This window comes from Culex quinquefasciatus, chromosome 1 (assembly GCF_015732765.1).
Source record: "Culex quinquefasciatus strain JHB chromosome 1, VPISU_Cqui_1.0_pri_paternal, whole genome shotgun sequence".
NCBI classification, from domain to species: Eukaryota; Metazoa; Arthropoda; class Insecta; order Diptera; family Culicidae; genus Culex; species Culex quinquefasciatus.
In genome coordinates this window covers 79,812,764-79,829,595 of record NC_051861.1, presented here as the reverse complement: position 1 = coordinate 79,829,595, position 16,832 = coordinate 79,812,764, and the positions used below count along the sequence as shown (strand labels likewise).

Sequence of the window (16,832 nt, the reverse complement as noted above, 5' to 3'; positions counted from 1 at the left end):
ATTTTTATTAGGACCTCTTAGGTGCTGCGATCAGGTTAGGGGAGATCCATAAACCATGTGGACACTTTTGGGGATTGTAATCACTCTATAAATGAGAGGAAGGCACCAACCACCTAAAGGTGGATTAAGCAACGTTTTTTAATCAGTTTCCAGTTTTTTTAACGTCAGAAATATTTGGTATTTTTTTAAAATAGATGTAAAGAAAACATTCAGAATAAAATATCTATCAATTCGTGCTGAGCATTTTACATTCAATGTCTCAAAACACATAATTTTTGACATTGACGTTCGAGATGTATTTATTTCTCGTCATTCGTTTTATAACTTGTTCGTTAGTTAAGTTCATTACAATTTAATAAATGTTTTAATCTGTTTGTTACGATATGTGCCTTGTCTTCTCATATCGTAACACAAATATTTAAATTTAAAATTAAATTTTGATACTTTCTGAAAACATATATTTTTAGATTATTGTCACCAGGTTTCTAAATAAATGATAGAAAAAACTATCATTTTGCTGATTCTTGTACCAAAGTATCAGAAGGTTTAGCGAACATCAGTATAGCTTTTGAGTTCTCTTTATTTATCTCGTGGTTGCCAGCATGAGCATTATCTTTCTCACACTCGTTGTCTTTTTCCTGTCCGCAAAAATACTCGCAGAAGAATCTTTTGTTTTTTCAGCAAACTTTTATGAAAGAACGCGGACGGGTGCGGCAAATATATAATTCGTTGGCAAATTTTGTTTTGTGGCGGCTTTTGTGGTTACGCACTGTCGAGGGGGAATGATTTTTAATGGGGATTGTGTAAACACGTGACAGATACTGGCAATTCTTTTTGCTAATAATTTTGCGACGGAATTAAAAAGGGCAGCGAAAATTGAGAGATTAGATTTCGGGCACGATAGTTATAGTCGCTGAGAAGTGAAAGTTTGATATTTTTACAACCCTGTTCGTCAGTTTTGGGAAAGCGTTCATTTATCTTGGAAGTTCAAAGCATTTTGAAAATATGTTTAAGTCTCTTTATTTTTCAATAGTTGACTAATTGTACCGTTGTTTTTACCTTTCTCTTTACCATTCCAGACCCTGACCGGCCACAACGCCCCGGTGGACTGCGTTAAGTTTGCCTACTCGGACGACTTTGTCTACTCGGCGGACGACACGGGCGTGATCAAGCGATGGGACCTCAACTCGGATACGGAGTGCACCACCTTCTTTGGCCACATGAAAACGGTTCGCACGCTGGACTTTCACCCGTACAGCGAGTACGTCGTTTCGGGCAGTCACGACACCTCGATCCGGCTGTGGGATGTGCGGCAGAACGTGTGCATCAAGCGGTATCGGGGCCACATTTCGCATGTCAATTCGGTCAAGTTTTCCCCGGATGGGTTGTGGATCGCTTCGGCTGGCACGGAGGGATGCGTCATCATTTGGGACATTCGCATGAGCAAGCAGTTCATGGAGTTCACAGAGCGGGAATCGCCGGCGATTTGTGTTCAGTACCATCCGTCGGATCTGCTGATGGCCGCTGGACGGAACGATGGCAGTGTGGATTTGTACGATCTGGAGAAGAAGCAGCTGGTGTCGCGAGCGGACAAAACACACTCGAAAGGACACGCGGTGAAGTGCATTGCGTTTGACGAGGGCGGTTCATGTCTGTTTGGTGGGACGGCGGCGGGAATTTCTGTGATTGGTTGGGAACCGGACCAGGAGTATGACCATGTGGACTCGACGTGGACGATGCTGGGCGACATGATCACTGCCGGAAAGAAGCTGATTTGTGGAACTTATGAAAATAGGAACGTTGCGATCCATGCGTTGAATTTGAACATGGTGAAGCCGTTCTACAATCCCCAGAATCAGCCGTTTAACCACCATCAGAGCTCTAGGAAAAGTTTCAGCAGAGGAAGTGGCAAGGTTCGGTTATCGATTGGCGATCGAGGGCTCTCCGGTGACAGTATGGAGGGAAATTCCAACGGCGGAATGTCTCCCAACCTGAGCATCGAGATGATCGACGAAGAAGACGTTACGATTTTGGTCGAGCAGAAGGCATTTGATTTTAGCCATAGCAACGGAAGTGGTACGGGAAGCTTCGAGTCGTACGCGTCGCCTACTCCATCGTCTATCCCGGTGGCCACGGTCTCCGGACCGCCCTCGGGCCCTCTCCAACAGCAACTATCTTGTAAAGGAAGAGATGAAAATGTACAACATCAGCACGTCAACTGGATATTCGAGCGATCTTGACTACTACCCGTGCAAGAACACCGCTTCGGACGCGGAAAAGGAAGACTTTCCCGTCAAAAGCGCTCAACCTCCGGATTACGCTCCCAAATTGACCACCTCGGGGAACACGACGACCAACGCCAGCAGCGGAAACACCAGCAGTACCTCCCACTCCACGACGGCAGCGACGACGACGAAAAGCAGCACGCTGGTACGGCAAAAGACGGACTCTATCAGTCACAGCACCATGGCGCAACGGAGAACTTCACAGCCAAACATCGCCGCCAACCGGAACTCGACCATCGGCAGTAATCTGGCCAGGAGGATTTCGACCTCGAGGAGCACGCTAGAGCTGAACAAGCTGGCCAATGAGGAGCAGGTGAGAGTTTTTGGACATTTATTAGGAAACAAAATATTTAATCTAATCTAACCCCCTTTTCCAGGTAACCTTCAAGAAGCCCATCAGCCGAGGCAGCTCTCCGATCCGGAACAACACCGCCCTCAGCAGCAAGATCCGCAAGAGCGAAAGTACAGCACAAATCAACAACATGAAAAACACCAGCCGATACAGCAGCAGCAGCAGCAATAGTCAACACAATGCCAACGTAAAGGTGGAGATTGTCACAAAACCGGTCCGCTCCAAGACGTCGCTGGACATGCGCCAACGGAACCACAACAACAACGGCGACGGCCACAGCACCAGTGCCACCATGAGCCGGGCCGGAATCATCCAACACAACAGCAACGGCAATGGAAACATGAGCATGATGGGCGGAGGAGTAGGAGGAGGCGCACCACACAATCACAGCCTGTCCCACATCGGAATAACCGACGGAGGAGGAGGAGGAGGGGGAATGGGCCGTGACTCGCTGCTGATGCCACCACCGTCGGTTCCCCCGCCGTCGTCGATTCCCACGGCAGTGCATCACCAGATTCCGATCATCCGGTTTCCTTCGCATGACGGAGACGGAGGTGGTGGCGGTGGTACGAGACTGGGAATGACCTCCAACGAAGAGTTTGAAATTCAGCTGCTGATGAACGAACACGACAGCGTGTTTCAGGCGCTGTGTAACCGGACGGCGCTGCTGACGGCGATCCGAAACTACACGCAAACTGGGGACGTGAGCACCGCGCTCAAGGTCGCCGTCCGCATGAACGACCAGCACATCTTGGTTGACCTGCTAGGAGCGATTCTGGAAAAATCGTGAGTTTTTCGACAAATGTTTACGAAAAATACAAATTTGTAACGTCCTTCTGTTATTTCAGGTCACAATTCACGCTGGATATGTGCGTACTGTTGCTGCCAAAATATACGATCTGCTGCAGAGCGAATACAAATTGTGAGTACCCTTTTTCAAACACCTGGTTTAGTTCTAGTTAGAAGGAGGGAGATGTCGTTGCGATGTTTGATTGAGTGAGGTATGCAAACTCATCTCAAGCTAATTATCTTGTCATTTGAGAGGATAAAGGTGTTTATGGTGCGCGCGTTATTGCTGTTTTGCATTGAGTGGAATTAGGAAGAGAAGGGTTTGATTTGGCAAATAACACAACCGTTGGAACAATATTTCTGGATTTTAGCGGGCGAGCAGATGTCGGTTGAAATTTGTTTGGTCTAGTCCGTTGCGCCTCAACACCCTGTCTCAGTTGGTTTGATGATGGTCGCGGAGGGAGCACACGAGCCCATGATTGATCTAAGGCATGTTCTGTGGTCATCGACCACAGAGTCGATCATGTGTACGGGGACGACAGCTTTCGCCCCAGAATTTGTAATGTTTTTATTCGGTACGGTCAGGTGAAAAAGCACTTCGATGAACACCTGAATGGCGCAGAAGTAGAGGCAGAGGTCGACAGGAGGAATGAATTCCTCCTTCCTGACGGGGAGAGGCCAAGATGCGGGAAGTTGAGGATGCCATCAAGAACCTGAAGAGTAACAAAGCAGCTGGAGTCATCAAGATGGGCCCGGAGAAGCTAGCGGTCTGTCGCACCGACTGAAAGTCAGGATCTGGGAGTCAGAACAGCTACCGGAGGAGTGGAAAGAGGGGGTAATTTGCCGAATCTACAAGAAGGAGTTAAGTGTGAGAGCTACCGGACGAAAAAGGCTTTTTGGGATGCTGATAAGACTAACCAGAATGACGATGGGTGGGACTCGGTGCTGTGTGAAGATATCGGGTTCGGGATTTTTTCTTCACTTGGGAGACTTTGGCACGGCGAGGGATCCAAAGCGAAGACATAGTACATGCTGGCAGGATGAACCGAGTCCCTTGGTTCGCACTGGACCGAGCGTGACGATCGACTGTCTCCACAAGAGTTAAGGTCCCAGAAATTCTCCCTACATACGAAGTATATCATCTCCAAATCGCTGATAAGTCTGGTCGTCCTCTACGGGCAGAAGACGTTGACAATGCTCGAAGAGGTCCTACGAGCGCTAAGCGTCTTCGAACGTCAAGTGCATAGGACCATTTTCGGCGGCGATTCTGAGAACGGGATTATGGCGGTGGAGAATGAACCACGAGCTTGCGCAACTCTGCAACGAGCGAAGGCTGGACGGTTGCAGTGGGCGGGTCATGATGCTAGGATGCCGGAACGACCCGAGCAATTGAGCTAACGAAACCAGAAGATCAATCCTGCGAAGTTGGTGTTTTTGTCAGAGCCGGTAGGAACAAGATGTATTAGGGAGATGCAACGAGCGAGGTGGGTGGACCAAGTGGAGAACGATTTGGAGAGAGTGGGTTTCCCGCGAAATTGCAGGCAAGCAGCCATGACCCGAGCTTGTTGGCGGAGATTCGTACAGTAGGCCAAGCTAATGGTGTAGTTTGGTGTAGCTTCCCACAGGTTCTTTGGGAGATGGGTTTGAACGGTCTTATATCGGTCTTGTTCAATGAGGGTGACTATGGTCCAACAAACTATGTGACGACCAAGTGTCAAAATCAGCTAAAAATTACATGGGACAATTATGCGTAGAATGGCAGATTGGTTTATATTTGCCTTTTCGCTTTCCATTGCAGGGCTGTATTAATTGTGTATAGTGAGCCCCAATCCCAAGTATAAGCTTGATTGGACGAACAGTTACAATTTGGTTGTGGACTTATTAGTCAAAAGTAACAGCTATTTTAAAGTAAAAAAGATGCAATTTCTAAACTCAAATATCTCTAAGAGGCGCAAATTTGTGTCAGGTCACGTTTGAAAACGGAGATCTAGCACTCAGGGGTATTTTTTCAACTTGAGATATCTTGATTTAAAAAACGTTACTTAATCCACCCATAGGTGGTTGTTCCCTTCCTCACATTTAGAGGGTAATGCTATCCAAAATAGATACACAAGGGTGGACCTTTCAGTGTTCTATCAACATGATTCATTATTCATACCATCAGATTGGGTAGTCAGATCTTCATAATTCAGGGCACTTATGTGCTTATAACTTTTGATAGAGTTGTCAGATCTGCAATCTACTGAACTCGTTGGAAAGGTCTTTTGATCACCTATCCAACGACAGGTTGCATGATAGATCCGGACATCGTTTTCATCGAAATATATGAGATACGGCCTCTAAAAAGTTCATAAATATTACTTAGGTGCTTATAACTTTTGGTAGGGTCGTCAGATCTTTAATCTTTTAAACTCGTTGGAAAAGTCTTTCAAATACCTTTCTAAAAATGTATAACATGACGGGATTTCTTACAAAAAACACCCTTTTTACAATCTTCCGGACTTTTGTCAGAATCGTTTTTTTAGCATAACTTTTGAAGTACTTTACTAAACTTTATAATTTTCAATAGCGACTTATGGAACCCCAAGACGGATCGAATGAGACCAATACGGTTTAAATCGGTTCAGCCAGTGCCGAGATAATCCAGTGCAAATTTTTTTGATCAACATCCCACCACACACACAGACATTTGCTCAGAATGTGATTCTGAGTCGATAAGTATACATGAAGGTGGGTCTAGGAGGTCAAATTAAGAATTTAGTTTTTCGAGTGATTTTATAGCCTTTCCTCAGTAAGGTGAGGAAGGCAAAAACGAAGGACATTTTAAAAGTATATGTTTGTCCATATCATATTGCCCGATGAAACTAAAAAACTAAATTTTGGCAGAAATACTGTTTTTCAGTGATTGTGAATCAATACTGACTAAACTGCCCATAATTGAAAATTCGGCTATTATGCCAAATCAAGTATTCCGAGAAAAATGCGTTTTAGTGTTTGTCACAAAATCTCCGTCAAGGCATTTTCCCATAAGTGTGGCATATTAGCCGTTTGGTTTTTCGCATCGGCAGCCAAGTCTAAGCACTATATCAGTGAAATTCAAGTTCTAGAAGATGCGTTGGAACATCCTTTACCATCTGATGCTAATATCTCGATTTTGACAAAAGTGGATATTAGCCGTTTTTTCAACGGTGGCAGTAAAATAAAAGTTATCCAATATGTTAGAATTTTCTTCATACAAAAATTAACGGAAATTTTAGTACATACATTTGTCTCACATTTTTTTTCTTGCAAAAAAGAGGAGGAACAATTTCAAAAATTCCTTGATGGTTAGCAAGGTGATTGGAAGGCTAAACACTGCTCTCTTCGCATAAATGTCCCATATGCATTTTAGTCGATTTTGAGTTAGATGTTAAGATAGCTTCATTTATTTTAGGTTTATTTTAGGCTACACTTATAATATTTACTATTTTGTTCTAGAATTTTGAAAATTTGCGGCAAGTCTGTTTGTCCTATCTATAAAACATCCACTTATGAGTTTCATCATGAAAATTATCACAAACCAGTTCCGCAAAGAAAAATAATGTTTTAAACATGGGTCATTCCTTCCCAAGTGACCACGCGTCCATCATCGACCTTCACCAGATCTGCTCATATTTGGCATGGGGGTTGTTTTTGCCCCAAATACAATGAATCCAAAGTTTGGTGACATTTGGTCCACCCCCCACGGTGGGTAAGAAGGGGATTATTATGCAACTTGCATGTACCTCGGAAATTCCTCCTGGAGGTTGTTGGGGAGACTATTCTGAGTCAGAAAAATCGATTTCCAAAATATTCTGTCGGTGAAAATTGATTTTATCTCGATTTGAAGTTAAAAAACCTAATATTTCACCTAAAACCTCAAAAATACGTCTAAAATCTCGGCATAACTCTGGACAAAGATGTCAATTTTCATCCAAATATCAATTCTTAGTTCCCAAAATATATTCCTGACATAGTACACCTTAAATCGGTCCATTACTTGAGTCCCAGCGTCATGAGAATGTGTAAAATAGTGTTTTTTCTTAAAACATATTTTCAAATTGGTCTGGTAAATAAACTGTCATGTCTGAATTCCAAAACTAACGTTGTAGCATTGTTGCAAACAAAATGAAGAACAATTTTGCAGAAAAAAGAATGAAATTTTATCCATTTTCAGTAACATTATAACCATTTTAGTGGGAAAATTGTTGCCAATTTTCGAAATTCTTCGATATTTAACTCATTCCTGTTATTAACAGCTACTACGATCATACTCAGTAGGATGTAACAAAATTACTTTTGGCGGGCATTCAGGGCTGGTTCCGGTGGGCATACTGAGCTCAAATCTCAAATATGAGCTTGATTGAACTTAATTGGAGCTGTTGCTTTGCATTTTAATTTTAAATGAGATTTTACCAGTAAAAAACAAGGTTTTTCAAAAATGTAGTTTTTTAGGCACATTGGCCACTAAAGCGTTTATCTTCAACATCATTGGCATGTACGACAGATCCTTGCGCATGTTTTGGTATAATAACATTGAAGTTTTGAGCAAAATGAAACGGCGCGTCGCCTAACTTTTCTGCTGAGCTGTTTTTTTGAAAAAAAAATCAAGACATTGAGTGCTTCAGTTCAATGTTATATATACCAAAACATGCGCAAGGAAATGTCCTACATGCCAATGATGTTGAAGATAAACGCTTTAGTGGCTAAAGTGCCTAAAAATCTACATTTTTGAAAAACCATGTTTTTTACTGGTTAAATCCCATTTAAAATTGAAATGCAAAGCGACAGCTCCAATTAAGTTCAATCAAGCTCATATTTGAGATTTGAGCTCAGTATGCCCACCGGAACCAGCCCCTGAATGCCCGCCAAAAAGTAATTTTTGTTACATCCTACTGAGTATGATCGTAGTAGCTGTTAATAACAGGAATGAGTTAAATATCGAAGAATTTCGAAAATTGGCAACAATTTTCCCACTAAAATGGTTATAATGTTACTGAAAATGGATAAAATTTCATTCTTTTTTCTGCAAAATTGTTCTTCATTTTGTTTGCAACAATGCTACAACGTTAGTTTTGGAATTCAGACATGACAGTTTATTTACTAGACCAATTTGAAAATATGTTTTAAGAAAAAACACTATTTTACACATTCTCATGACGCTGGGACTCAAGTAATGGACCGATTTAAGGTGTACTATGTCAGGAATATATTTTGGGAACTAAGAATTGATATTTGGATGAAAATTGACATCTTTGTCCAGAGTTATACCGAGATTTCAGACGTATTTTTGAGGTTTTAGGTGAAATATTAGGTTTTTTAACTTCAAATCGAGATAAAATCAATTTTCACCGACAGAATATTTTGGAAATCGATTTTTCTGACTCAGAATAGTCTCCCCAACAACCTCCAGGAGGAATTTCCGAGGTACATGCAAGTTGCATAATAATCCCCTTCTTACCCACCGTGCCCCCGCGCCCGTGGCACCCTCCTCTTTTTCTGGGATTTTTGAAAAACTTCATTTTTAAAATGCATTTTGCTAAGAGAAAAGTTTACAAAAAGTGAACTTTTGGGTATGCATACTTGAAGATTTTTTGATGTAGAATCGAATGGCGTACTCAAAATTTACGTACAGTGTTGCCAGACATGAAAATTTTGCGCTTTAAGTTTTAAAATGCATTTTGAACCCTTTGGACGAGCACTTACGGGAAAACTGACAATTGCATTCGATTGCTGAGAGTTTTTTACATTAAATTCAATCAAAACATCAGGGTAAAATGAATATTTCTTGAGATATCACATTTTTAAGTAGGAAAGCGCTGTATTGCACAGCAACATTTCTCTCAACATGCAGAAAATGCATATGAGACAGTTATGCGAACAAACTGAAGTTTAATGAACCTTATTTTGTGACCTTCAAATATTGGATCAAAATTGCCAACAAGTTACTTCTGTGCGTAACTTGCACCAACTTAAATGTTTTACTAAACTTGTGTTAACACATAAAGTTGAATCAAAACAAGTCGAAAACCCGAATAATATTGTGAGCTTTTTAGGTAAACATTAAGTTTTGGAATGGCTGATTAGTACTTTTGCCCCGCTCTATTTTACTAAAATGTTTGTTTTTTTAGAGCTCTCTAAAGCTGAACCTGAATTGCTGCGCTACAACATTTTTTTTTTAAATTTTGCTCTGATGCTATTGACAAAATTAGTCGTAGAAGGCGTAGATTGCGAGATATAATTTTGGTGCTTTTGACAAAGTTGCATGGATTGACATGCCTAATATCTTTCTAGAAAAGATGATAAAGACGATGTCTGACGTTTTATCTGCGAATGAATTTTATTAGTATTCCTCCTGAGATTTTTTTTTACCTTTTTAAAATTACCAATAAATTGTGCAAGAAAGAAAAGATTACTCATTTGAATTTCTCAATCAAGTGCCTGTGTGCTGCTTAGTAAAACTTTTTTTTAATGAAAACTTTTTCTAGGTTGCGCTAAAAATAACACTAAACGATTGAAAATCTTCCAACACTTCTCCCGATTATTCCATCGCCATAGATCTTTCCCTACGTTTCGCCAGTCATCGTCGTCTCCGTCGAACGCCTTCCGTTCTTCCGGAACTAGTTTTCACAGCCCACTGGCCCTGGTTCCTCCCGGGCCCGTGTCCCGCCTTGAAGTATTTATTTATTTATTCATTTATGTATGCCCTCTCGTCGTGCTATTGTTAATAGCAGGTCTTCGCTATGCTGCTACGCGCCGCCACACTTTTATGTTTATTTGTGCAGCTAATCTGCTTCATCACTCTCTCGCGCGAGCTCGACTTCTTATGTAGGCATTTATATACTTTCTCCCCCTTTTTTACACGTTCCTCCCGATGGGCGGAGCTTATGCTTATGATGCGATTATGTACGCGTTGGGTGATTTATGCTCATGTGCGAGTTGCGTGAATTGAACTATGTTTGCGCCTAATTATTTTATAAAATTAATTTTGAATTAATTTAAAATTGTTAGTATAAAATATTAGGAACAAAACTCTACAGAATTTTGGATTTTTCGAGACTTAATAAAATCATTACTTAATGACGACTGTAGTGCCGTCTACCCTACATAACTTGCCTCTTCTGAATCACATCATAATGAGACACAATAGAACTGTATCGGAAAGCATTGTACATAACGGAACCTCGATACATGATGGAAGGGTGCCTGCTGGTTTGACGGTGGAGCATTAATTTATATTCCACAGCACGGTTGTTTGATTTTGGAATAAAAAGGGAAACTTTTATGTATGCTAGACAGCATGGATAAAAGGGGCGCGCAGCGAACTCAAGTGGTGCGAGGTACTGATGAGTTATTGCTCTTGTTTGTTGGATTGTATCAAATGGGATTATAAATAATACCAGTGGATAAAAGTTGTGTAGCAGAAATTTAATGGCTGCAGCACTGTTTTTTGCCTGATTTTTAAATAGATTTTCCAGAATGAGCTGCGAATGCAAAACTTTGTTCTTTCATGTTTCATGTTTCATTATTGAATTGGTTTGTTAAATTTAATGTTTTGATAAAGTTTTGAATATTTCATTTCATTTATATTTTTATGATGTTGCTGATGTTGTATTGTCTTGTTTTTTTTTTAGCACTCCACAAAAGCCTGATTTGGTTATGATGGTTTCAAGTGCAAAGGAAACTTTTTTTTCTAAGTAAAATTACTGAAGATCGAAGCAATCTGCGACCACTAATCAGTTTTTATGTTCATTCGCAATTAAACCTTTTCCCCACGAAGACGTGTTTTTCACTCAGCATAACCACTCCCATTAGGTTATGGGCCCAGAAGTGGGAAGAAAAGTTTAGAAGTTTCTGGAAGCGAAAATTGAAGAAGTTCTGCAAGCAGTTTTCTGAAGTCCGTACCGTCAAGATGGCGCAAGCTACAGGACCATGCTAGGTGGCCGAGAGGCTGATTGGCCGGGAGAATTGGTGCACCTGGAAGTTTGGAATGCAGTCCTATCTGGAGGCGGAGGAGCTGTGGGTTGCCGTGGAGCCGAACAAGAAGGCCGACGGTTCGTACGAAGCTGTTGATGCGGCAAAGAACCGGAAAGCTCGCGGCAGGATCATTTCTGGCCTCGATCCTTCGATCTACGTACATGTGCAGGGGACGAAAACGGCCAAGGAAGCGTGGGACAAGCTGGAGAAGACCTACGAGGATCGCGGATTGATGCGGCGCTGGGGTTTACTCCACAAGCTGATGACCACGAACCTAGCCAACTCCGTATCCATGGAAGCGTACGTGACGAGGATGGTTGCTACCGCAAATCAACTAGCTGGTGTTGGTTTCCCGATCGGCGAGGAGTGGCTCGGAATGCTGTTGCTAGCAGGCCTGCCTGAGTCTTACAAACCGATGGTTATGGCTCTGCAAAACTCCGGAGAGGCAATTACGGGTGATTTGATCAAGACCAAGTTGCTCCAGGAGGAACACGAGCCAGCGGAAAACGCCAGTGACCCAGCATTTGCGATCAGTAGACCAGGTAACAAACAAGATCACCATGGAAATCGGGCAAAGGGTCCGAAGTGTCACGCTTGCCAGAAGTATGGACACATCGCGCGGAACTGCCTCGAGAAAACGTCGTCTACGATGTCACCGGATAAGGAGAGAAGCAAGCCGGGACGTGCCTTCGGTGCTGTGCTGACGACGGGGAACGAGAGCAAACCTGAAGATTGGTTCTTCGATTCCGGAGCCAGTCGTCATTTGACCAGAACGAAATCGTTGCTGCACAACGTTCAGCGGGCAAACGGTAAGATGGTCGCTGCCAACAAGGAAGGAATGCAGGTCGTCGCGAAGGGCACTGCTGTGATCAACACGACCTGTGGAGAAGAAATCAACGTTACCGATGTGCAGCTGATACCAGGACTAGCAGCCAACCTACTGTCGGTGAGTAAGATCGTCGATAAAGGATACACTGTAGTTTTCCGCCGCAACGGTTGCGAGGTGCTAGACGAGGAAGGCGTTTGTGTCGCGACCGGAAGTCGGTCGGATGGGCTGTTCAAGCTGGAGCAGGAAAAGCTCAGAGTGCTCGCGTGTCGCAGCAGACAACGAAGGCGCAGAAGAGCGAGTAACGGGTCACCATGTACAGTCGTGAAGTTGGACTATGAAGATGGAACGAAGGAGGTCGACGAGGTATCCGTTGTAAGTTCGAACGAGGATGCTGAAGACTCCGTGACACTTCCTGCGCTCCCGCCGCGAACCCCTTTTAACCCACCCGTGTCACCGGCGTGGTTGCGCAGCGGTAGGGAGCGCGTATCTTCAGGCAAGTACAATGAATTCGCTAACATGTGCAGTGGTCAGCGTTCCCCACGTGTTTCAGGAGGCCAGAAGTCAGACGGACCGTCCACTCCAGTTGTTCTGCGTGTGACGTCGTCGAGTCGAAGACCGGTGGATGGTAGACGTGCCATGCAGGAGGAGTACAACGCTCACAGGACCTGGGAGATGACCAACCTGCAAGGCGGAGTCTATGGCCCTGTCCTTGGCTGCGGTAGCCCTGGCGTGTATCGACATCCAACCTCCTTTTATGAGGGGCACGTTGGAATGTGTCGATGTCGATGTGATCTACATCAAGGCTAAGTTGCAGATAGCTGATGGATTGGTCGAGCCGTTGAAGAAACAGGAGGTCGATCTACATCATGCTGTCTTAGATTTAAGTGATCACTGTTTGAGGAGGAGTACTGAAGATCGAAGCAATCTGCGACCACTAATCAGTTTTTATGTTCATTCGCAATTAAACCTTTTCCCCACGAAGACGTGTTTTTCACTCAGCATAACCACTCCCATTAAAAATAATGTCCCTTTACAAAACGTTCTGTAAGCCATCAGTAAGTTGTCCGTTTTTTTTGTGTTTCTCCATCAAATTAAAAAGATTGCAATTCCCATTAAAATTTGGTTTTGATATTCACCATGTTTTTATCATTTGATTCAGGTTGGGTGAAAATAGTCCTTACTAAAATGTATAATATTTCGAAAATTAGCGTTGAAAAACGATTTTGTGTGAACATTATCTGCAAAAAACATATCGAATGAAAACACTGCACAGTGTTCGGAATGGCAAAATTAAGTGGAATAAATTGATAACTCTTTTATTTGACGGCCAAATGGTGTCTTCGGAAGAGTTGTTGTACTTGATAAGGGCTATCTTTTGAAGTTATTGACATACAGGGTGACGACCTTTCAGGGTGTCAACCATAACTAACTTTGTTGGATGACGTTGTAGGGCTTTGGTGTCTTCGGCAAAGTTGTAGAGGAGAAAATTTCATGAAAGTTTGTCGAAGGCGCCAAATTTGTAACTCTTAATCTAGATATACGCCATTTTTGCAAAAAGGTGAAAACGAGGTGAAAATCGGTAAATTGAAGGGTAAATTGATAGATTTTTTGGAAAATATATTGTTTATGCTTAAAATTATGACACACACTCTAAAATTATAAATAAAAACATGTTTAGCCCAAAATAATGTATGTTAAAATTTAAAATAATTGTTCGTATTTAAAGTTAAGTTTTTCCTTTTATATTTGGTCACTAAAGAAAGGTTGCCGTATTTTTTCATAGACTAAGTATTTTTCATAAAAAATGATCAATCTGGCCTTCAATTTATCGATTTTCACCTCGTTTTCAATAAGATTCAACTTAAAAATTATAAATAAATTGATTAAAAATCGTCACACCAATAGACACGGAGATATTTTCAGGAAATGTAATTGAAAGTGTGTACTTTCAGGTGCATTGTTCGGTTTTGCGCCAAAATGCGCCATTTTCAAAATATAGCAACTTGAAAACAGGCTCAAAATCACTTAAAAATGGTTATAACTCCTCAATAAAGACTCAAGGCATTTTGCTGTCTTCGACAAAGATGTGTAATTTTATGTCACAAACAACTCTACAGAACATAGTAGGCCGGTAAAATTGTAACATTTTGAGTTATCACCAAAAAAGTGCTGTTTTGGACCTTTTTTTTTGCAAAAATGGAGTATATCTCGAGTAGATTAAGAGTTACAAATTTGGCGCCTTCGACAAACTTTCATGAAATTTTCTCCTCTACAACTTTTCTGAAGACACCAAAGCCCTACGACGTCATCCAACAAAGTTAGTTTTTGGTCGTCGCCCTGTATGTCAATAACTTCAAAAGATAGCCCTTATCAAGTACAACAACTCTTCCGAAGACACCATTTGGCTAGGACATTAAATAAAGGAGTTATCAATGTATTCCACTTAATTTTGCCATTCCGAACACTGTGCACTGGTAAATGCCATTTGTTAACTGAAAGTTGATAACACTTATCGAAAATAAATGATATAAATGTGATTGACAATGACTTCCATAACCCCAATACATCTATTGATAGCTTTTTGAAGATATTTGCCGTTGAGTCAGGCTTTTAAAAGACATAAAGTTGCTTGAAAATTAATTCTGATGTTACATGGGGAATTGCTTGAAAGTTAGGGGAGATGGGGGTAGGACGGCCACCCTAAGGGAGAATTTTCATAAAATTTACACAATAAATTATTTTGATCTTAAATTACGTACATATTGTTCTACTAGTAGTCCATTAGAGAAATGACATAAATTAGTTGGTCTAAAAACCAATTTTCAATACTTTTCAGCAATTTAAAAAAATAAAATAAAATCGTATATACAGCAATTCCCCACGAAAACAGCACAGCATATGTTAGGCTAGATTTTTGAAACTTCTTACTATTTTTCTTTGAAAGGCCAACTTATAACCTTTCATTTGCTTATAAGACAATTGAAATCGGTTGAAATGGCGAGGAGTTATGATTTTTCGAAAAAAGTGGTTTTTGCGAAAATCGACAAAAATTGCCATTTTTCAGACCACCCTAACACGGCGAAAGGTCACCCTAATGGCCAAACAAAAAAATACGGGTCTAATTATTTCGGCCAAAGAACCCCCAGAAAAAATTTGAGCCCAATTCGCGGACTTTTGTTTTTCTTCATGCTGTTTTCGTGGGAAATTGCTGTATACATATGAAACACGCGGGGTAAGTCGGCCACCCATGTGGTGTAAGACGGTCAGTGCTATAAATTAACCTAATAATTTTGCTAAATCCACCCAAATACCTACATGGTTGGTTGAACAGACTTCTCTGAACATCCTAACTATTTTGGTTGAAAAAATCTAGTTTCAAATGTGAAGAAAAATGATGTTTAATTTCAAAATTTCATATTTTGGCTCAGTGAATCTCATATTATTGCGATCACATTTTAAGAAAAATTGTGGATGTTTACTACAAAACAAACACAATTTGATGCAAAATAATTAATTTGATGCAAAATAATTAGTTCATGTATTTCGATTAGAATAAGTCAATCAAAATTAAGTAAACAGTATTAAATTAGCGATTTTTATGAAAAGTTTGATAGGATTTCATTCTATTGAATGAGTTTTGCTATATCACAGTAAAGAATGTTGTCGAAACGGTAGTTAACAGCATTTTGATTAAAAATGAAAAGTTTTATTAAAAATGCATTTCCTAATCTACAAATATGGCTTAATAGTAAAAAAACTGACAAAAATATAACCTATATCAAATAAAATTCACAAATTACGGGTGGCCGTCTTACCCCTGGAAGAGGTGGCCGTCTTCCCTCCAAATAAATTATTTTTTAAAACTTTTTTTGCAAATAGCTCATCGCTTTTTTTAAACTTTTCCGAGGGACATAATCTAGAGAAAACTTCAATTTAACATGAAAAAACATTTGAAGACAGGAAAAACATAATGTTATCTAACAAAAATGCCTAATTTGTAATTCATGAAAATTACATCCAGCTTCAAGTTCAAAAAATATTTGTTTATTTGGAACTATTTTTATACTATTTCAAACAATATGTTTAGCAAAGGTGACTCCATATGCATTATTTAGCATGAGGAACAGTTTTGCCTTCCTCACCTTACTGAGGAAAGGCTATAAAATCACTCGAAAAATGAACTAATTAATTTGACCTCGTAGACCCACCTTCACATATACATATCGACTCAGATTCATGTTCTGAGCAAATGTCTGTGTGGATGTGTGTAGGTGGGTGGACAAAAAAATTGTCACTCGATTATCTCCGGACTGGATGAACGGATTTTGACCGTATTAGTTTCATTCGATCCGTCTTGGGGTGCCATAGGTCTCTATTTAAAATCAGCAAGTTTAGTTGAGTACTTAAAAAGTTATGCTAAAAAACGATTTTGGCATATGTCCGGAAGATTGTAAAAAGGGTGGTTTTTGCAAGAAAACCTATCATATTATACATTATCATACATTTTCAGAAAGGTATTAAAAAGACCTTTCCAATGAGCTCAAAATATTGAAGATCTGACTGAAAGGCGGAGCTTCTTCAT

At 40.9% G+C, this 16,832-nt stretch overlaps 1 protein-coding gene across 1 annotated transcript in view; it reads left to right on the top strand.

The window, feature by feature from the left end:
* LOC6039063 (katanin p80 WD40 repeat-containing subunit B1) overlaps positions 1–16,832 on the top strand; it is a 43,346-nt gene that overhangs the window by 11,720 nt on the left and 14,794 nt on the right. Inside the window, 5 exon segments of the mRNA XM_038256869.1 lie at positions 1,080–2,158; positions 2,160–2,598; positions 2,663–3,423; positions 3,486–3,526; positions 3,529–3,559. Of these exon segments, the coding sequence (XP_038112797.1) occupies positions 1,080–2,158; positions 2,160–2,598; positions 2,663–3,423; positions 3,486–3,526; positions 3,529–3,559 (2,351 nt within the window).